Source organism: Vombatus ursinus, unplaced genomic scaffold, assembly GCF_900497805.2.
Source record: "Vombatus ursinus unplaced genomic scaffold, bare-nosed wombat genome assembly UNPS02004179.1, whole genome shotgun sequence".
NCBI classification, from domain to species: Eukaryota; Metazoa; Chordata; class Mammalia; order Diprotodontia; family Vombatidae; genus Vombatus; species Vombatus ursinus.
The window spans coordinates 63,670-86,730 of NW_020943957.1; the positions used below are offsets into that span (position 1 = coordinate 63,670).

Sequence of the window (23,061 nt, forward strand, 5' to 3'; positions counted from 1 at the left end):
GAAGAGGCCCTGCCTGGGCAGCCAGTGAACTCAGTGGCCATTTTGGCTCTCTCTCTCGGTTGTCTTCGAACTGCATTAAGGCCTTCATCCAAGACAACCAAGCCTGTGCACAATGGGAAGACTGACCATACCTGCTAAGAGCCCAATGAGCAGCATCAGCAACCAGCCCGAGAAAGCGTCGCTCACACGGTGAATGAGGGCCCAGGTGGACTCTTTGCTTTTATTGGTGATCTGCAGAGAAACATCCCACAGCACAGATTATACACTGGCTGCCTCTGATACGCTCACTCCTGGCCTTTCTGTCACACATGTCACATTCACTCAAAAACAAAGCAATCTCACTGTCTCCCGGAAAGGCAGACAGAGTGAGACTTAACACAAAAGTCACTTCTGAAATCCCCCAATTTTCTAAGGAATTGGAAGCTGCACCAGCAGAAGCATCTACAAAACACCTGCCAAATAAGGATTCAGTAGAGCATTCCCACTTTCTGACGTCTCTCACCTCTGTTGAGACCAATCCTGATTCCTCCATGCCCATGAATTTCATTAGCTCAGTTACTAGTCGGCACTCCTCTCCCTATCTCTGACTTCCCCGCTGTCTCTCTTGGAAAAGAAGGTTTATCAATTAAAGCTCCAAACCTCTGAATTTGGCAGTGGGCTCTCTCTGCTCTCGACATGCCCCTTCTTCTTCCCTTTTCTGGAATCTCACACACCAAGAAATGCCTTCCCTAGTTACATCCTTTGTTACCCATTCCCCAGGGGGCTCACGTTAGGCCTCAAGTTTTCTTTGAGAGATAAAAAATGAACCATAATAAAGGTCTGTGTGGCTTTAAGCATTAAATGGTCTCTCTTTTACAAAAACCAACCTAAGCCCTAAAGTGGCTAGAAATAGACTGGAAGCACTATAACATAAATAAGCAATACCATCAAAAACACTGTTTTAAGGATCATTAAGAACACAATTTGGAATACCTCTCCCAGGATCACATCCCTTTGGAAGCACCAATAACTTGCAGACCCCTAGTACTAGCTCTGAAAATTGTAGCACAAAAAAGCCTGAAGCTTGGGACAGTACCTCTCCACACGCAGGTGAACAGAGCCCAACTTCAACATAAAACTCAAAGTCAAGAAGCAGGCTAAGAAAATGAGCAAACAACAACAAAAAAGAATTTGACATAAAAAGCTACTATAGTGGCAGGGAAGATCAAGACATAAACTCAGAAGAAAATGATATAAAAACAGCTACAAACAAAGCCTCAAAGAAAAACGCTAATTGACTCCAAGCCCAACAAGAATTCCTAGAAGAGTTAAAGAAAGAGATGTGGTAGAAGAAAAATTGGGAAAAGAAAGGAGAGTGATGCAAGAAAATTATGAAAAGAGAACTGTTGTTTATCTTTTGTTCTCAAAGAGGATCAATGACATCAGCAAGGTGATATCTTGACTTGCAAGTGAACTAGATTTAAGTGAGGCAAGGCTAGGCAAAGTCACTAGCCTCACTCTCTCCTCCAGAGTCATCTGAGTCAAGTGGCAAGACAGATCAGAATGACTGGAGATGGTCCCGGATGCAATGGGAGACTTTGGACTTTTTAAGCTAAGGTCTTTTCCAGGTCTCAGTTTGTCTCAGGCAACTCCCATTTGGTGATTAAGACTAGGCAATGAATGAGGCAAAAAAAAAAAAAGGCCTCTTTTACCTACTTTAAAAAAAGTCTCAACCAATCTGGGAGGGGAAGACCCTCAGGGTTTCTGGCCAGAACAGAAACAATTGCTATTTACACTCACTCTGAGCCAATAAAACCCATACAAGAACCAACTGAGGCTTGGGTTGGGGTCCATTATTGGCCAATCAGTGAAAGCCAGATTGATTTGGGTTTAAGGCATAGTCTAGTAGCTCCATTTGAATCCCAATGGCTTTATCAATGCCTGGTGCCCAGAGCTCTATTTCAAGAAATTTATATTCCTTATAAGGTTTTTCCCAGGTCTCAGTTTGTCAGAGGTAACACCTATTCAATGATTTAAGGTTAGGTAAGAAATGAAGCAAAAGATGGTCTCATTTGCCTATTAAAAAAGAAGAAAGGGAGGAAAGAAAGAAAGAAAGAAAGAAAAGAAAATTAAAATGAAAAAGAAAAAGAGAAAAAAAATGAAAACAGAATTAACTTGGTAAAAGAGGGACAACACCTATCAGGTTGGCTAATATGACAAAACAGGAAAATGATAAATGTTGGAGAAGATGTGGAAAAATTAGAACATTAATACATTGTTGGTGGAGTTGTGAATGGATCCAATCATTTTGGAGAGCAGTTTGGAACTATGCCCAAAGGGCTATAAAAATGAGCATACCCTTTGACCCAGCACTTATAGCGCTGTATCCCAAAGAGATCATACAAATGGGAAAAGGACCCACATGTACAAAAATATGTATAGCAGCTCTTTTTGTGGTGGCAAAGAATTGGAAATTGAGGGGATGCCCAGCAATTGGGGAATGGCTGAACAAGTTGTGGTATATGAATGTAATGGAATACTACTGTGCAGTAAGAAATGATGAGCAAGCGGACTTCAGAAAAACCTGGAAAAACTTGTATGTACTGAGGCTGAGTAAAGTGAGCAGAACCAGGAGGACATTGTACACAGTAACAGCCACACTGTGCAACGACTAACTTTGATAGACTTAGCTTTTCTCAGCAATGCAAGAATCTAACACATCTCTAAAAGTCTCATAATTGAAAATATTATCCATATCCAGAGAAAGAACTCTGGAGTTTGAATGCAGCTCGAAGCATACTATTTGCTCTTTTTTTTCTTCTGTTTTGTTTTGTTTCTTCTTTCTTGTGGTTCCTCCTGTTGGTTCTAATTCTTCCTTACAACATGACTAATGTGAAAATACGTTTAATGGGAATGTATATGTAGAGCCTATATCAGATTGCATGCCATCTTGGGGAGGGAGGTGGGGAGGGAGGGGGAGAAAATTTAAAACTCAAAAACTTATGGAAGTGAATGTTGAAAACTAAAAATGAATTAATAAAAAATAAAAAAAGAGGGACAAAAAAACCTGAAGAAAATAACATCTCAAAAAACAGAACTGATGTAATGGTAAAAGAGGCACAAATATTCACTGAAGAAAAGAATTCCTTAAAAAGCAGAATAGGGCAAATGGAAAAGAAGGTACAAAAATCTCACTAAAGAAAATAATTCCTTAAAAACTAGAATTGGGCAAGTATAAATTAATGATTCCATGAGACATCATGAAACAATAAAACAAAGTCAAAGCAATGAAAAAAATAGAAGAAAATGTGAACTATCTCATTAGAAAAACAACTGACCTAGAAGATGGATCCAGGAGAGAGAATTTAAAAAATATTGGACTACCTGAAAGCCACGATCAAAGAAAGAGCCTAGACATCATATTTCAAGAAATTATCAACGAAAACTGCCCTGATATCTTAGATCCAGAGGGTAAAATAGAAACTGAAAGAATCCACTGATCACCTCCTGAAATACATCCCAAAATGAAAACTCCTAGGAATATTATAGCCAAATTCCAGAGCTCCCATGTCAAGGAGAACATATTGCAAGCAGCCAGAAAGAAAAAATTCAAATATCACGTAGACACAGTTAGAATCACACAAGATTTAGGGTTTCCACATTAGAGTAGAGGCCTTAGAATATGATATTCCGGAAGGCAAAGGAATTAAGATTACAAACCAGAATAACCTACTCAGCAAAACTGAGCATAATCCTTTGGGGGGGGGGAGAATGGACATTTAATGAAATAGATGACTTTCATGCATTCCTCATGAAAAGACCAGAGTGGAATAGAAAATTTGACTTTTAAATACAAGACTCAAGAGAAGCATAAAAAGGTAAATAGGAAAGATAAATCATAAGGGATTCAATAAAGTTAAACTGTTTACATTCAAATATGGGAAGATGATACATGTAACTCCTAAGAACTCTCATTATTAGGGCAGTTAAAAGGAGTTTAAATAGAGGACATGGATGTGAGTCAATTATATTATAATGATATAAAAAATGAAGAGGTGAGAGAGAGAGATGCACTGGGAGAAGGAGGAAGGGAGAGGTAGAATGACGAAAATTTTCTCACATAAAAGAGGCACACAAGGAAGAGCTTTTAGAATAGAGGGGAAAATGGTGGTGGTGGGTGTGACAGGCAATGCCTGAAGCTCACTTTAATTGGAATTAGTATATATATGCACACATACACACACATGCAGTTTTGTACAGAAATACAACTTACCCAATAGTGAAACAGGAGGGGAAAGAGAGGAAATGATAAAGGGGAAGACAGATTAAGGAAGGCAGTGGTTAGAAGCAAAATAGACTTTTGAGGAAGGACAGGATAAAAAGAGAGAGAGAAGAAGAAAGAAGAAGAAAATGGGATGGAGACAAATATTCAGTTAGTAATCATAGCTGTGAATGTGAATAGGAGGAGCTCAGCCATAAGACAGAAGTAGATAGCAAAATGGAATAGAAACCAGAATTCAACAATATATTGTTTACAATAGACACACTTGAAACAGAAAGTCACACCTAGAGTTAAAATAAAGGGCCAGAGAAGAGTCTGTTATGCTTCAACTGAAATAAAAAAGGCAGGGGTAGCAATCATGATCTCAAAGATAAAACAAAAATAGACCTAATTAAAAGAGATAATCAGGGAAACTTACATCTTCTAAAGGTACCACAGACAATGAAGTAACATCAAAAAATTTTAAACCTTGGGGCAGCTAGGTGGCACAGTTGGTAGAGCACCAGCCCTGGATTCAGGAGGACCTGAGTTCAAATTCAGCCTCAGACATATAACACTTACTAGCTGTGTGACCCTGGTCAAGTCACTTAACCCCACTGCCCAGCCCCACCCCCCCCAAAATTTTTTTAAGCCAAGTTTCTCTGAAAAGGCCTCATTTCTCAAATATATATTCAATATAGAACTGTGTCAAATTTACAAAAATAAGAGCCATTCCCCAACTAATAAATGGTCAAAGGATAGAAACAGGCAGTTTTCAGAAGAAGAAATCAAAGTTGTCTATAGTCACAAGAAAAAAATGCTTTAAATCACTATTGATTAGAGAAATGCAAATTAAAACAACTCTGAGGTACCACCTCACACCTATGAGAAATGATACATGCTGGAGGGGATGAGGTAAAATAGATACAATAATGCACTGTTGGTAGAGTAGTGAACTGGTCCAACCACTCTGGAGAACAATCTGGAATTATGCCCAGAGGGTTATAAAATCGTGCATACCCTTTGACCAGCAATATCACTACTAGGTATGTAGCCCAAAGAGATCAAAGTAAAAAGGAAAAGGACCTATATGTACAAAAATATTAATGGTAGCTCTTTTGTAGTGGTAAATAATTGGAAATTGAGGGGATGCTCATCAATCGGGGAATGGCTGAACAAGTTGTGGCAAATGATTGTGAATGAGTACTACTGTGCCATGAGAAATGATGAGGGGGGGTGGTTTCAGAAAACCATGGCAAGACCTATAATCCGCACTGCACAAGCTATGCATAATTAGCAAGTGCTATTTCAAAAGGGTTCAATAGCGAAGAACACTGTCATTGCAGGAGTTGAGGAGAATGGAGGCAGGCCTGTGACATGGGTTTCATTAGAGGACATCTGAGGTCCCTTCCACCGTTCAAGGAAATTCTAAAAAAAAAAGTTATCCACCCGATATAAGTGACATGCTCTAGAAAAATGTCTAATTTCAAAAAATGTTCAGAGAACATACTTAATTCCAATTTAATATATTATTCTTTTAGTAGCAAAATATTTTCTGGTGTCTTCACAATGGATTACTAGTATCACAGTGACAAACTACTATTTCCCATTCATTAGGAAGCTCTCTGCAAACATAACATTTTTAACCCCTGTGAAAACTCTACATTCCAATGTTGTCTCTGAAGAGACTGAAGCAAGGCCTGAACATCACCCCAAGTACTCGGAAGCCACATCTGAGGTAACACAAAGACTGTAGGGACCGGTGCTTTCAAAGTTGCCTCCACTCCATACATTCCACTGTCATGCACTCACATTCCCAAAGACTTTCAGGCATCCAGGTCAGCCATATATGCCCCAGGGCAGCTCTCGAAAAATGGATGTTCTCCTCCATGCTTTTTGCCAAAATCCTTTGGCGGGCTGCAGGTTGTGCAGGCCTGCCCCAGGGCAAAAGAGGCACCATCAAATAGGAATGATTCAGAGAAACACACCCCACACACCCACATCCCCCCCTGCCCACGATGAAGAAAACACGCGAATCCAGAGCCAAACTTGTAGGTATCACAGTAGCAGGCATTCTATCGTGAAAAAGAACTGAATCATGACACTCTTCATGGCCTCTCATCTAGAGGTTACAAGAGGCTAAGGGAGGCCAGAGCGCTCAACTAAGGAGAGGGAAAGCACATGATCAAACTTCCATTTATTCCCATAAGGTCCCCATCAGATTCCTTGGCTGTGACCTGCCACCCTTGCTTACCTCTCGGTGCCTGTCTCGGTCTCTGGATTTCTCCCTCACCCAGTCAATGGTATTGAAATCTTCATAAGTTCCCACTCCAGGGATAGGCTCCTCTAAGAAGTCCATCATCTTATTTGGAACATTCAGCCCTCCTCCATTGTATGACATGAATTCTGCAGAAAGGGAGTAAACATACACGTCCACACTAGTTGGTTTCTCAATTAATCAACAAGTACTGGTTATGTGGCTCCTATGTCCCCAGCGCCATACCAGGCACTGAGGAGACAAGTACAAAGAGGAAAACAAATTCGAGTCATGAGAAGCTTGCGCTCAAAAGCTGGCATTACCCAGCAATGAGAAGAAATCTACACAGACTAAGTCACACTACTGGGGAAATGAGGCATGAAATTAGTTCCATAATCCGAGTCAGAGGGGGTGAGAAGAGCTTAAACTCGACTATCAGAGACATGTTACCAAAAGGAGATCTGACAACTGAGTGATTACAAGGCGTAAAGGGAGGAAGGAAAATCGGGAGGGGTGTACACGTTTGGATCTTAATTGTTTTACTGGGAACCAGCAACAAAAAACCAAATGTATAAAATAAGGGGTAACATTTTACACAAACCCTTGGGAACCCAATGAAGTCAAGAAGGCTCCAAACCTCTTCCAGCCCAAGTAATCTGAAGTTCTGCTACTACTCCTGTCTTTGTCTTCTTTCTTTATAAAAAGTCACATCCCACTCACTGTCTTGCTGCCTCCGGCCCTGAGGGCTCCACTCGGTCCTGGCATAAAGAAGACATTCCGTAATACCTGGGAGGCTTCATTTGTCATCATTTTGGTGGCACCATAATATTCTATTACCTTGGAAGACTACTTTCTTCAGCTAGTCTCCAAGTTGACCATAAATGTTCCCAATTTGGGACTATCAGAAATAGGCCACTTGGGAATATTTTTGTTGAGACACAGGGCCTTTCAATGGAATCACTGGATCACCAAGCGCTCTCCAAGGTCCTGACACTGACATGGCCACACCTTCATCATCACTGTGGTATCTCAGAAGTGGGTCACACTCTCCCAAGAGCAAGAGATTCTTGGGAATTTCCCACTGACCACAAGCTCTTTCATTCCCACTCCTGCCTTTCACTGTTGTTGCTGATCCATGACCCCCCTCTTGACTTCTCCAGTCCATCTCCCTGACCCTGGCTTCATTTGCTTTCACCACTCAACATGGCACCACATGGCCTGTCATGCTCTACTATCCCAGATTCCTTGGCTCAGTCCACTCCCTCAACCTTTCCTAGGACCCACCCTGCAAATCCTCAGCCCTGGGCCACTGGCCCACATGTGATCATTCCTGGGCAAAGTGACAAAAAAGGAATCCACCCACTAGGAGTTCATGGTCTGACAACTCAGTCGGGTTCTTGCTATTACATCAACACTCCTCAAGCCTTCTTAGTGCCTGCCCTCTTCCATGACTGCCAGAAACTGCTTCAAATCATTGCTTCATCCCACTGCCCTCACCATTCTCCCAGCACTCAGAGCCCGTGCCCAGCTTTGTTTTACTTCACTGAGAGGCTAAGGCCATCTGACCAAGCTTTCTCAGCTCTGGCTCCTCAAGTTTCCCTAATTTGTCGTCATCCCCCTCATCCTTGTCTTTCTCACTCTGGGCATAGAAGCGGTGGTAGACATTAGTGCCCCTCCCCTCCCCTCCCCTCCCACGTCCTTCAGGGCCTCACTCTGTCAGGCAGCAACTCTCTACCATGCATCTTTTAGAATCTCTCCCTCACCACTGGCTCCTTTCCATCTGTTCACAAACATTTTCTTAAGAAAAAAAGCTTCCTCTCGACCTTTCTGGCCCACCTAGACCTGAGCCCATTTCTCTCCTCTCACCCTCTCACTACTAAATGTCCTGAAAAAGTGGTCTCTGTCCAAGGCCTCTGTTTTCCCCACCACTCTTGCCTTCAGACTTCCACCCCACCAGTGAAATGGCCCTGTCAAAGTCACCAGTTTCCTCAGCCACCAAACCCAATGGTTTTCCTTTCCATCTTCATTTTTCTGGACCTTCTGGAAGCTTCTGACCCTGCTAACCACTGACATCAAACTGTCCTGCTTTTCCTTCCTTTGACTTTAACCAAAGTTAAAGTCTCTCTTGATGTCTCATCTTTTTCCTGATCCTTTCATGATGGCATTTCCCTTATTCTCTTCATGGAGAAGGGACATGACAGTAAATGGACTTGGAATCAAGAAGCTTTTGTTGAGTCATTTCAGTTGTGCCCAACTCTTAGTGACCCTATTTGGGGTTTTCTTGGTTTGCTATTTCCTTCTCCAGCACATTGTACAGATGAGGAAATCGAGGCAAACAGGGTGAAGTGGCTTGCCCACGGTCACACAGCTAGCAAGTGTCTGAGGCCTGACTCCAGGCCCAGCACTCCATCTACGACAGAGCCACCGAGCTGCCCCAGGAAGCAGGGATTAGGAAGACCTGCATCTAAATTCCACTCCTGACACTTCCCAGCTGCACGATCTGGGCAAGTCACATCACTTATCTGAGCCTCGGTTTCCTCATCTGTAAAATGTAATGCCTGTACTACCTACCTCTCAGGGTTATCGTAAAACTCGATTAAGAACAGAGACCTTCACATACTAAAGAAACACTGACTCTTCCTTATCTTCTCTCCCACAACTTTAAAGCCGATGAATCCGCTACTTCTATCTTCACTTCTGGCTCCCTGCCCCTCCCCCCCAGCTCCAAGCCTGCATCTCTAACTGTCTGCATACAGGAGGTCAGCTCCACCCGGCACCTCAAACTCAACAGGTGTCAGCAATTGAGTCCATGAGCTAAAAGACAACAGCAGCAGGAGCCAGAAGAAGTTTTATGCTTTAGAAAAATCAACCCACTGCTGCCACCTCCCTCCACAAACAAAGAGCCAGAGCAAAGCCAAGCCAGTCACCGCCGGCCACGCCGGCCACACCAGAGCGCACACCTCGCTCCACGCCTGAGGCCACGGGCTCAGGGAAGTCCTTCTGGGTTGCTTTCCTCATTACCTTGCCCTTTAAGCTTGGGCCTCTTTTTAACGTCCCTAGTCCTGCCTCTGGTAGCAAGATGCACCTGCCCTCCCATGCTTGTGCCCTTAAGGTCCTCTTTGGCTATGAGAGAGGAAGGAGAAGCAAGTATCGACTGATGACCGACCTTACCAACTGGCCCTTTGCAACACCACTGGCAGGCACATCTGTCCTCTCCCCTTGATCCCTTATTACCACCAGCCTTAAATAGAGGCCTTCGATCACCTGGGGCAGCTAGGTGGCACAGAGGATAAAGTCCTGGGCCTAAGACATGTGCTAGCTGGGTGACCCTGGGCAAGTTGCTTCACCTGTTTGCCTCCATTTCCTCATCTGTAAAATGGGGATCATAGCACCCACTCCTCAGGATTGTTCTAAGTAAGGATCAAATGAGATATTTGTAAAGTGCTTAGCATAGTGCCCGGCACAGAGTAGGTGCTTAATAAATGTTAGCTATTATTATTACCTGCCTACCTGGACTTTCATTCTCCACCCACTCCTACCTATCTTTCTAATTCATTCTTCATAAGGCTACCAAAAGAATCACTCTTATGCATAAAAAAGTCTTTTTCAAGGGATTATTCCATTAAAATTATCTTCAGTGGCTCTCTATTGCCTACCAACTTCCAATTCTTTTGCCTGGTACTTGAGGCCCTCCAGTCTGGCACCATTCCACCTTCCTAGCCCCCTTCCTTGTTACTCCCCACTCATCTCTCTGCTGCCTGGCCAAACTGGACTACTCTGACCATTACCTCGCCCCCATCCCAGGACATAGTCTGCTCTTCATGACAAGGTTTCCCATGCCTAGAATGCCCTCACTTGCTTCTACCTACCGAATTCCCACCCCCTCCTTCAATGAGTCCTTCGTCATGTTCTCAAATGTATCTCCCAAAACTAAATCCAACATTCCTGGCATGGTCTGACCTACCCTCTTTCAGAAGCTAAGCAGCACACAGCTATGTGAGCTTTTTCCAAAGAGGCAGGAGACACTGCAGCCCCTTGCAGGGAGAAGCAGCTGCTTGTCATCCAAGGAATGGTGACATGGAGCCACAGGTGGGCGAGGGATCAACCAGTGCGGATCGGAGGAAGGGTCTGAGGAGACAGTGATAGCCAAGGTGGGTGGGGATGTGAACCAGAAATCAGTGCTACTACAGAAAGACTGCCCCCTTTCTGGGGCATGTGTCCAAGATGGGCTAAAGAGCCTTCCGAAGCTTGGCAAGTCTGATGCTTACTATCCACCCATTACTGGTGATTCCAACAGGAACAAATGATACCACTGCCATCAGGAATCAAGAAAGCATAGCCCGTTCAGGGGAACACAGCTTTGCGTGAGAAACTGAAGGCCTTGGCCATACTGGCTGCTGCCCATTGAAGGCCAGCTTTGGAAGTTAGCAGGAGCGTGGGGCAATCAACTGTTGTTGCTGGTCAGTCATTTTCAGTCACGTCTGTCTCTTCGTGACCCCATTTGGGGTTTTCCTGACAGAGATACTGGAGTGGTTTGCCACTTTCTTCTCCAGTCCATTTTACAGATGAGGAAACCGAGGCAAAGAAGATTAAGTGACTTGTCCAGGGTCACACAGCTAGGAAGTATCCAAGGCTGGTGAACTCAGAAAAATGAGTCTTCCTGACTCCAGTACCAAGGCCCTTTCTACTGCATCACCTACCAATCCCATGACTCTAGCCACACCTGATTCTTAGCAAATAAGACACGAAAGACAGAAGCCAGATCAGAGGAGGAGTGTAAAATCATGGCACAGACCTGCAAGAACCTCTTAGAGCTCTAAAGCTGGCCTGAGCTGAGGTGGGCCAGGCCTGTGCAGGACAACAAGAAGCCTCTTCTTAAAGCTCTACTGGGGAAAAGAGGGGTCAAAGAAGCGAGAGGCCCGGGACTTGGGGTGGGTGGATGGGGTCAGGTCAAAGGTCCTCATCTTTTTTAGCCTCTGGCTACAGGCAGGGGTGGAGGGGGTCCAGGAATTCAAGACAAGCAGCCACCAAAGATAACTCACCACCCTGGAGGAGTTCAAGTCACCAGACCTAGACAAACTACAGGCCAGGGGCCTGAAAGAAATGGGCAGGCCCCATTACTGCATCATGGCCAATGACCTCAGAACTAGGACGGAGAATGAGTATGGAGCCTCAGGACCGGCAAAGGGTAAGGGTTTGCCCATTTTTCAAAAAAGGAAAGCTGAGGGAGCCTGCAAACTCTAAGTCAGTGGGCTCGACTGTGATTCTTGGCAAAATTCTAGGATATGACAAGAACAAGCCACAGCACAGCGACCAGACGTGTAAGCTAGAGCTTTGCCCTTCCCCTGGTTGGTCTTGGCAGATTTTAGTAGCACACAGGACAAACAAGATGTGGAGAGGCAAGCTCAACAATAGGAGAGGGATTTGGAGCTAGTTGGATATCCGGCTATGTGACAATAGTCATGAATTAATGGCTCGATGTCAGCTTGACACACAGTCTCTAGTGGAGTGCACCAGGGATCTGTACTATGCAAGAAAGGCCCTAAGAACTGAGGCAACTAGTGCTGCCTTGACAGTGCACAGAGCCCTGGGCCTGGAGGTAGGAAGCTCTGAGTTCAGCTACTTACTAGCTGCGTGACCCTGGGCAAGTCACTTAACTTCTATCTGCTTCTGTCTCCTCAACTGTTGAATGGGAATAAGAACAGCACGGACCACCCAGAGTTGTTGCGAAGATCAAATGGGATGAAATTTGTAAAGCTCTTTGCAAACCTTCAAGCACTAGTACTACCATTAAGTATACAAGGAACAAAGAAGGTATACTGGGGTGGGGGCGGAATCCAGAATTGGGGGTGGGCATAGGTCAAGGGGGCAGAGGATTTGAACCGAGAGAACTCTGTGTAGTTGAACTGGTTAAGTATAGGGTCAAGATCGGGAAGGGAGAACCATAGAATCCTAGACTTAGAGCCAGAAGTGACTTTAGGGGTCATCTGGTCTAAACCTTTCATTTTACAGATGAGGAAACTGAGGCTCAGAGAATTAAAGTGATTTACCCAAGCTCACACAAGTCACAGGTAGGATTTGAACCCAGACCCTCTGACATCATAATCAAAGACCTTTCCAGTGCAGCACACCACCCCCCAGGGCAACGGTAATAGCCTCAGACAATGTTGAGGAATGGAGGGCCTAGAGGTCACAAGGGAGGCGAGGAATTGGTTTAGGAGGAGTGAGAGCCAGGGAGAACTGGAAGAATAGAAGGCTACAGTAAAAGAGGAATTTCCGAGTTCTTGATCGTGGGACGGTCAGGTCAAGGGCACAGCCATCACTGTCTCTGTCTGTGGGGTTCTGAGTGGAGAGGAAGGATGTGAGCCAGGGCCTGAACCCCTGGAGAAAGGAGGGAGCATGCCCAGGGCCCAGCAGATAACTGTGGCAAAGGCAGAGGTTGCTAAGTGATGACAGGAGGAGGGCTTGCAGGCGGCACCGGATGCTCCTTTCCCTGGTCCAATGTGTTGGGCACCAGAAGAGAAAGTACAACCATAACTAGAAAGGGCAGCCAGGAAAACAGCCTTCTGGGAGGAGTCAAAAAATGAAAGAGGGAGCAGAAGAGAAAGGGGGCTGAGGAGAAGGAGCACAACAGAAGGAGGAAACAAAGTTGGACGGGAGGCGGTAGCGTGGGGGGGTGCGGACAGCAGTGGTGGCAACTAGAGGTGAGTGGAATGAGAGAATGGGGAGGGGGTGCTGACTGGCTGCAACACTGGAGTTAGGAGAGGAAGAGGTCGCAGTTTGCGAGCTTTTAGGACAGGGATGTAGTACCTTGTGACTGAGCCTCCCACCCTCAAAAGTCCCGTGAGGGCAGAAAGCAGCCTCAGTTCAAGTCCTGAAGGCAAGAGACGTGGGGGTTGGGCCCAGCCCAAATCCTGAAGCATTCCCTTGTCTCACTTTGGCGGTGGTTGCAATGAGTTGCAGCAGAGAAACAGTCGACTCAAGGGCAGGCAGTGGGGGGAGGCGCCAGAGAAGCCCCTCCAGGTCCAGAAGGAGGGGAGCTGGCTCCCTGAGCAGTGGAGGGTGCAGGCCTGGCAGACACCACACTGTTCCTAGCCCGATGCAGCATCGGCCCTGGCACTGTGGTCACTCTGCAGATGCAGGCATGAAGGACAGCCGAGCTCACTCCCAGCTCTGGGCCCTCATTCTCCTAGAAGAAGCACAAAAGCCAAAGCCATACCTGCTCTCTACTGGCTCAGTCTTTCCAATGAAAACCAGCACACATCTGAGAGGAAAAGACCAAAGGCCAGATCACATGGGTCCAGCAGAGGAGAAGTTAATCTTAAATCCCCAAAGCAAAGTCCTTGCAGAGTCTTCCAGAGCACCTGACTGGAAAGAGCAGGGCCCAGGAGAACTGCTCAGGCAGCATTTACAGTCCCGTCAGGCCCCAGAGACAGCGATAAGCTTGTTTCTGAGAGATAAAAACAAAGGCCGAGTGGGGGGCGGGGTGGGGGTGGGGATCTGAGGCAGGAGGAAGGCTCCCAGGACTCCAGCTCTCCATTCACATGCAGCCCAACACAAACTACTCACGCCTAGAAATCCACTAGAAAAAAGAAACAAGGCTGGCTCTGCTTAGATTCCCATGGGATTCAAATTTCTCATTTCATCTGAGGCAAAGGATCCTGAGAAATTGATTTTTTTAAAAGCATCAGCCAACTCTCTCCTATGATCCCCATGATGCACCAGACATCTAAGCTCTGAATGACTCAAGCCGAAACGAAGGGTCCCCCATTGCCGCCTTCCTGATAGCAAAGCAGCCCCCCACCCCAAAGAAGCCCCAGACCGGATGACTTCATTCAGTAACATCATCCCTCCGGGTATTCTCTGGTCAGAAGAAAAACCAATTTGGACAGTTTGCTCCCAGCACCCGAGCTCCTAGTCTGAACTCCTGCTGAGTACCGGCCACGCAGCCCCTCAGGCCCCCACCCCATGCTGGGCTCCGGGGCAGCAGTGTCTGCTTACCTTTACTGATTCTGCTCCAAGCGGGAGCCCGGCACTGCGGGCTGCATGTTGCAGCTGGGCAGGCGGGCAGGCCGGCAGTCAGGCATGCACTCACAGCAGAACGCCTGCCTGCCCGCCGCCCAGGTTGGATCGGGGAGAAGAACACTTGCGATCAGCCCTGTCTCCCAGGAGCCAGCCACCCTCCAGAGCCCCAGCCACCAGCACTCCAACGTGATGTCACCGGCTGGCTCACGTGAACAGACCCCCTTGGACCAGCCTGGGGAAAAGGAGGCTTGTTACCGAGGAAGGAAGCCTTAAAGATATAGTCTCAATTAGATGCCAGCAAACCTGGAGCCCCAAGGCACCGAGCAGCAGCTTCCAACCACCTCAGGCTGCTGAGTCTCGTTGAAACAGAAGGCCCCAAGAAACCAGGAAGGGAAGTAACATGAGCTTCAGGCGAGCTCGTAAAGAGGAGAGCCAATGTTTACTACTGGAGAAAGCAGCAGCCGATGACAAAATCAGGCTGCCTTCAATCGGCTGAGCTGACCCGAACTTTAGTTCTGCAAATCCATCAGTTCAAGAAGGATTTTGTAAGCTACAAAAATGTCCAGGAGCTGAGACTCAGGAGCGCAGCATTCCACTTAGCCATTTCTAATTCCTCCATTTTCATCTAAATTATTATTTCATTCAACCAGAAGCAACAACAAAGGCATATGGTGGGTGGAAGTGGGCAGCACAATATTACCCACGACTTCAGGAGGAGAAAGAATAAAAATAACCCAGGCCACAGATGTCTAGACAAGATGGTGGGCCAGTCACAAAGCCAGAGCCAGGGAAAAGAGGGAGGCAGCCGCCATGTTCCCTGATGGCTACAACACTGAGGAAGGGCGCCGGCACGCTGGGAGGCTCCTCCGTGGAGGCCACTCTATGGAAAGCCAGGGAGAGAAGGAAGGAGAGGCCAAGCTCACTGCTCTCTCCAAGTCAGTCCAAACCCAGAGGGCCTATGGAGACAAGACTGACAAGACACGACCAGTGCTTGGTCGGACCTGAAATGGTAGGAAGCCAGCTGCCAGCTGATCCTGCAGAATGTAGGCTCGAGTTACTTGTTTACCTCACCATTCTCTTTTTTTTTGGAGGGGGGTGGTTAGGCAATGAGGTTAAGTGACTTGCCCAGCGTCACACAGCTAGTAAGTGTTATGTGTCTGAGGCCAGACTTGAACTCAGGTCCTCCTGAATCCAGGGCCAGTGCTCTATCCACTGCACTACCTAGCTGCCCCTACCTCACCATTCTCAATAGGCTTAGGCAAAAGAAGGGTTTTAAAGCTCACAGAAGAGTGCATTCAAGAAGGTTTTTCTGCTGAACCTGTATTTGGACTGACAATATTCTTAACAATAGCTTCCCTTTCTGAAGCCACAGAGAGGTAGGGGCTGCAGTGCAGGGACCACTTTTAGATTCATCCCCAGGGATGGAGACAGAACGGGTCATTTTAGGGAAAGGACAGCTCAGCAGGCCTCAACTCTCGGAGACCTTTGGACTGAGAGGTGAGAGCCTCCGAAAGTACGGGCAGAAAATCATCCTCAGGGCACTCACAAGGAAAATGGCCATCACAGTTCAGAGAGAGGCCAGGGTCAGCTCCCTGGAGTGGGGAGGGAGAAGAGGCCAGAGCCTCCTGAAGGCAAGCAGCCCTCACCAGTGGGCTCCCTCGAGTGACCATCCATCCCTATGAATATAAGCACTTCCCCAAGACCAAAGGCCAGCTTCTTAGCTGATTCCCAAAGGGCCCCCTTTGGGGATCTGGGTCGTATAGGACTTCTCAGAGTTTGCTAATGTCACATGGGCAGAGTAAGTGGTCACCCAGGCTGGGGGCCAAGCCCTGGAAAGAGGTAGACATGATAATGTCATTGGTGAAACCACGGGCTGTATTTATGGGAGAAGACTAGGGACAGGCAACAAAGCAGATTTTCTTCTAAGTGGCCTAAGCTGGAATGTGTTCTCAAGTCCCCTAAAGAGCACTAGGGACCATCCCTCCTACCACAGCAAGGCAAAAATGAAAACACAAGCACCCACTGAAAATAGAGCTCTGTATTTCAAAGGTCCCAGGATTTCACGCTTCAGGGGGTCTTCAAGGTCATCAAGTCCAGATGAGGAAACTGAGGCCCACAGGGGAGAAGGGATGGAGCGTGACTTTCTGCATAAACCCAGGCGGAAATTCGAGTCTGTGTAAAAGAGCTTCGGCAAATACAAGATCTGACTACAAAGTAATGAGATGGTTTTGAACCAAGAGATCTGGACTTGGATGAGGCCTTCGTAAGAGGGTTGGGGGGAGAGTTTTCTGAGTCCCTTCATGATAACTCGATGCAGACTCTCTGGGATCTGCCTCCGTCATCCCCGAGCCCCAAACAATCAGCTTGCTTTCACTGCGGACTCCTCACTTCTTGACACAAAATAGGGTGACCTCCCAGGAACGCATACCCGCCTCCCCTGCTCACCAGCCTTGGCTCTCAATGCCCTGTGGCCACTTCCCAAACTCAGAGTCCAGGCTCTGTTCACACAGAGCTTGGGAGTCTCGCTGGCTTTTCCAAAGCTTTCCCACCATAAAGGGCAACGTTCCTGAGAACCAGTCCTGCAATCTGAAAGGACGTAGACAATGGTCTACGGTTGGGGATGGAGAGGGGCAAGGAAGGGCCTAGTCAAACCATTTCATTTCAAGTGAGTCAAAACCCAGGCTGATTGGGTCCTCCTGGACCTTATATCCACCCCAGCCAGAGCAGAACCCTCTACACCCTGTGGCTGGGCCCAGTTACCCATCTGTCCCAACTTGTTCTGCATGACCCTTCTCTGACAGCATCAGCAGGAGCCACGGTCACATATTAACCTGTTCACAGCCTGTTCTAATGTTTAGGCTCATTGCCTCGCAGTGAGGAGGGAGCAGGACAGAGTCTTGTCCCTCACTGGCCCAAATCAGCTCACGGAAGCATTTGGAGGGTTGGGGGCTGGGGTGAGGGGACACCACAGTGTATGTATTTATTATCATTCCAAAACTGGCACTCCCAGATTCAGGGAACTTTGGGGCTGAAAAGGGCCCTCTGAGATGATCCTGATGCAACCCTTTCATTTTACAGGTGGGGAAACTGAGGTTCAAAAGGGGGAAATGACTTAGTCAAGGTTACCCAGCTAGTTCGTAGCTTCGTTCTTGAGAAGAAAGAATACTCTGTGTACTGAGAACTATCAATGTCAACTTACCAAAATCATCCCAGTCTGATCGCCTACCAGTTAAATGTGGCAGGGACATTGGCACATGAGCATTAACCTAATTCTGGCCCCTTCAGTGAGATAATCTAGGTCACTAATGAGCTGATTAATGGCACTAGGGGTCACTTCATCTTTAGTGTCACTGGGTTTCAATCCTGGACAGAGCAAGCGCCCTTCAGGACCCGAGTGGGCTTGCTGGGACAGGACGAGTATTTCAGAATATTGTCTGTATTCTCCTGCAAAGGACGACAGCACCAATTTGGAAACCCTCCCTTAAAACTGCTCTTCCAATACTCCAGGTCGATGTTCCTCTTAATGAAAATCACTGCATCAACCACGTGCAGATAATGAGCGTGTCCCCCCACCCCTACTGACAGCAGGCTGACTAGTCACAAGAACTGTGCTTCACAGACACCCTCATTAGTTGAATGAAACTGCTCTCATTGGGCTCTGGCATTTAAGAAGAGTAACTTGATTTGAACACTTGGGTAAAGGTAAATGTCCTTCATCAAATACGATGTGTTTTTAAAAATGTCGTCGTCGGGCAGAGGAGACCCTTTCAACAAACATTTCTTAAGCACCTACTGTGTGCCAGGCAGTGTGCTGGGTGCTGGGGATGCAAAGACAGCCGTGTGATTTCAGAGAGAGTCCTGGGGTCTGGGAGGACACAGAGTCTAAGGAGGGAGGAGAAGATGAGATGGATGAGAAAAGGTAACCACTCAAGGGGCAGAACGCAGATGTCTGGGATGTTCAGGCCAAGTCGGATGCTTGAGGCATTCAGAGGAGTGGGGCCCAGGGACAAGCCCACAAGGAAGGCCATCTACCAGCTGCCGAGCCAGATCACGCTTCCTTCCGGACGCTTGTCTGTCTCTAGAGCCCAGAGTGCTTCTGGGCCCTCTTCAGCCCCTCCTCTCACAAACGGCCATCAACAGGGCTAAGTCTCTGTGCCAACACCAGCTGCTCTGATGCCTGCCTCCCTGAGTGTATGCTCTGAACAGGCAGCCTCCAGCATCGAGGTCAGCTCCCTAACTGGACCAGGATCAGGCCTGGGGACAGGAGGCCTACCTCTCGAGGTGCCATAGGGAGGGCTCGTCACCCAAACAGATGCACAAAACCAACCAAGGCCAAAGCCAAACCCGAAAGCCACCTCGCCCCGCCCCCCCTGCACAGCACCAGGAACATCCAGTTTTAAGAATATTTTCTACCATCCTGAAATACGCTTCTAGCAAGTGGGATACCCATACCTTCAGCACAATGCCTCCTCCTCTCTGCTCCTGCTTCCAGCTCAACCCGGGCCCCCGGAGCTCATTCAAACAGGCCGCTGCCATCTACTGTGGTGCGCACAGTTGGCCTTGGCTCACAGTGCCTCCAGGGAGGCAGAGAAGCAGTCCCAGGAGGCTGGGGTGATCTCCACCCATCAGCAGCTGCTGAGAACAACTGTGGGAAGACAGGCAACCTATACAGGGAGTATAGGTTGTAGCCAGAATTTTCATGAAGGAAAAAACACCCCAAATGGGCCGGCTTACAGCCCATGCTATGTGGTAAGTGCTTGAAGATGGATGTCTAAAATCCAACCTCTTCTGCCAAGAATAAAGCGAGAATTCTGTGTTCTTTTCATCCGTTAATAGACATTTGCTGACCTTGTACCGTGTGGAGGAGCACAGCACACACAGTTCAGGCACAAGCAGTTGCCATTGTGGTCCCAGAGGCTGCCCGGGAGCATGCGGGGCAGCCACCTCGCTCGCTGAAGGGCCTTGGGGAAGGCTGAGCTTCTCCTGGGGCAGGAACCCACAGAAAAGCCAAGACAGTGCCCCTCCCCAGATAGGGGGTAAGACACAAAGCAAGACGCAGCCCCGCTAAGGACCCCAGTGTGGACATGGTGTGCCTGCCTCCCACTGCTGAGGCAGCTCCGCTGTGGTAAAAGCTTGCAGGAGCTCCTTGCTGCGTCTCCATTAAAAGGGGAAAAGTGTTTGTGGTAGGAGACGGGGAGGGAACCTGGGGGGGGACCTGCAAAGGTTTCATGAGCTTGCATATGAAATGACTTGAATTTCTTGAGAGAAAGATGCTTTCATTGCAGAAACTTTGGATCTCAGTCTGAAGGACGGAATCAAAACCAGAAAAGGCTCATTTGCATTCGCTGAGTCCAGGAAAAATATACGGTGAGGGGGCCAGGAAAAATCAATATTGGAGCAACTTGACCAGAACGTTCCATTCCAGTCCAAAGACTTCACAATGGCTCTTTAGAAGCTCACTGCTCAAATGACAAGGCCCAGAAGTTAGTAAAGGCATTCAACCCATTTCTCATTATGCTATCATATCACATGGTACTGCAAAGTCAAATCCTTGCAGCAGACTAGTCTGAAGGTGCATGAGACTGGAAGGGAAGGCTCACCTCAGTCGTCCCCCCACCCCCAAACTCTGGGAGGTCAGCCTGGAGGCCTGCAAGACAAACAGGGGAGGGGAGCACGGTGACAGGGAGAGGGAGCAGGATAAAAGGACCGAACAAATTACCCCAGGAATTCATTCACTGACATAACTATGGCTACCAAGTGGGAGTCTCCTGGGCCCAGTGGCATCAGGCTCAGCTTAGACCCCAACAGATCTGAGAACACTGAATGCCAGATGGGCAAGGCCCTGAAAGATCACCTATGCCAAGCCCCTCATTTTTACAGGGGAGAAAACCAAGGCTCAGAAAGGTCAAGTGATTAGTCCAGGGAACAAAGAGCAAAACCAGGACTCAAACCTCCGGGGCTCTTCCCATTGTACCACACTGCCTCAAGGTCTAATAGCTATCCTTAGTGGCTATCCAGCATCCCACGCCCCTCTCATCCAGTCACCCAGAGTCACCCATGCACTTCTCAATTCATCTGTAATTCTGAGCACAGACCAATAAAGACATTTATTTATCAGGGGGCTTGCTGCTGCTAAGTTGTTTTTCAGTCATGTCTGACACTCTGTGACCCCATTTAGGGTTTTCTTGGCAGAGATACTGAAGCAGTTTGCCATTGCCTTCTCCAACTCACTTTACAGATAAGGAAACTGAGGCAGACAGGGCTAAGTGACTTGCCTAGGGTCACACACCTAGTAAGTGTCTGAGGCCAAATTTGAACTCAGGTCCTCCTGGCTCCAGGGTTGGTATTTTATCCACTGTGCCACCTAGCTGCCCTTACCAGGGTCCTACTCACACTTATTTCTGTTAATAAGTTCCTAATTTGACATAAGGAAAATTTCCTGGCTTTACTATAGAACTGAGGTTCTTAACCTGGAGTCCATGGGTAGATTTCTGAGAGTCCATGAACTTAGATGGGGAAAAACATTTACATCTTGATTTTCACTAACTTCTAATTGAAGCTTAGTATTTATTTCAATGACTTAAAAATGTGCTTCTTCTGAGCAGAGGGTCTTGTCCCTAGGCTTCTTCCCAAGACTGCCCAAGGGGGCCACAGCAACAAAGCGGGTGGAGGGAGAGCTGGTACTGGTGTTGGGGCTCAGAGAGGCCTGGGCTTGGCACCACACGGCAAAGGGTTGGCCCAGCCACGCAATGCGGACCTGAAAGAGGCCCTTGGGATTCTCTGTTCCAAACTCTTCATTTGACAGATGAGCAAACTGGAATGCAAGGCCTGCCTTGCATCCTCCCAGAGAGTCTGACAGACCGAGTGTGCTAGGAGGCTCACACCAATGCCTCGGTTAGGACATTTAGGATTCTGCACTTGGCCCTGGCCTCCCGAAGGAAGAGTCCCTCCCTAAAACCAGCCAGCAGATCACAAGGCACATGATCTTGAGCAAATCCTTTAAAATCTCAGCATCTCAGTTTCCCCTCCTGTAAAAGGAGACAGCCTTATAGGTGCCTTCAAGCTCTTACAGCTAGGAGCTCTCAAACTCTGACAAAAGAAATGCTGCCTATCTCCCATTTCCATCTTCCCTCATGTGCCTCCCAAAGAAGGCATCTCTGTACATTCCTTAGAACTGTCACACTCGGTTCTTCAGAAAAGGCCACATCCCAGGCCCTTCCTTGTTGCCAGCTTCTACTTCTTCTCCTCAGCCATATTCCAAGGGAGCTCAGTTACTCAGCTGGGAAATATCTCAGAGCCCTTGAAATATCACCCCAGTGGGGTCAGTTCTGTACTCGCCACTGCCATCTATGCAAAGTGCTTGGAGCAAGCAAGGGGGTCGAGGGGATTCTGCTTCTAGGGAAAAGTCCTGGAAAAACAGCATACCCACATTGTGACCAAGGTCAGTGAGCAGCAAGTGTCAAGCGGGTGGTGCCCAGGCAGGGCCCGGTCCCTTCGGAAAGGACTTTGCCTTAAGAAATCCCAGGAGCATTCTAATGGCAATGGATTCCAATTCAGTAAACATCACTGCCCAGTCCCCTGAGAAGGTTCAAACTAAAGGGGCTTTCTAACGACTTGGAAAAGTAGCGATTCTCCAAGCTGGGCCTAAATGAAACAATGGAGTAAGAGGCAAGTGAGCTGTCCGATGAGCCAGCAAGGCCCTAGGCCTGGGAGCTCCTCGGGGTTAACTGCAGGGTCACTGTCACCTGAAAGTCATCAGCTGTCCTCCCTCTGCCAGCTGCCACCTAAAATGGTTTCCAATATGGAGCCATGCCTGGAGATCTACAGGAGCCCAAGGAGTCTGGAAGGTTTGGGGACAGAAGTAGGCTAATCCGATCTCCCTCCCTCCATGAAACAAGGGCTCATCTTAGAGGTGACCCTTTGGCAGCAGGGTTGGGGGGTGGGGGTAGGGGATGACAAATTGGCACTCTCCTCCTCCACACCCCTACCCTGCCTTGAGCATCCTCTGGGAAATGGCCCAGGAGCAAACCAGTACAGAGCTCACGTGGGCTCCTCTCAATGCACATACCAGGGCCATTGGGAGGCCTAACAAATACTCATTAAGCACCTAGACCTTGCACTAGGCAGGGATACAGAGATGGAGGACGCCAGTCTCTTCACTCAAGGGGATCGTGCTCTTATGTGAACTGGACGTGGAAGATGAGCAAGGACATGGCCTGAGAGACCCAAATCCTGCTCTCCTCTGGCCAAGGGCCCCAAGAATGATTTCAATAACTGAAAAGCCAAGGGGAAGTTTATAGGATGGCCATTGGAAACATCAGACTGTTCAGTGACCTGTTCTGATCTCTTGTTGGTGGGCTTTAAGCCCATGGTCTTCCTGATTTCATGGGAAACCACGAAAGCTGTCAGCTCCAAGAACTTTAGTGGTCTCGGGACTACCAGGGCTTTCTAGCTGGAACAGTAGCCAGAGGCAGCGGCGCCCTCTAGTGCTCAGCTCAGGGAGGAACAGGGGTGAAGAGGGGCCGGCATCTCTTTTCTC

General features: G+C 47.7%; 1 protein-coding gene across 2 annotated transcripts in view; it reads right to left on the bottom strand.

Moving 5' to 3' along the window:
* The window catches only part of CLCN5 (chloride voltage-gated channel 5), a 70,586-nt gene that overhangs the window by 16,581 nt on the left and 30,944 nt on the right, over positions 1–23,061 (bottom strand). For both annotated transcript variants that reach the window (XM_027876869.1, XM_027876878.1), the window contains 2 exons: positions 6,495–6,646; positions 132–231 (listed from right to left, as the gene is read on the bottom strand). In XM_027876869.1, coding sequence (XP_027732670.1) covers positions 132–231; positions 6,495–6,646 — 252 coding nt within the window. The remainder of the gene's footprint in view (positions 1–131; positions 232–6,494; positions 6,647–23,061) is intronic.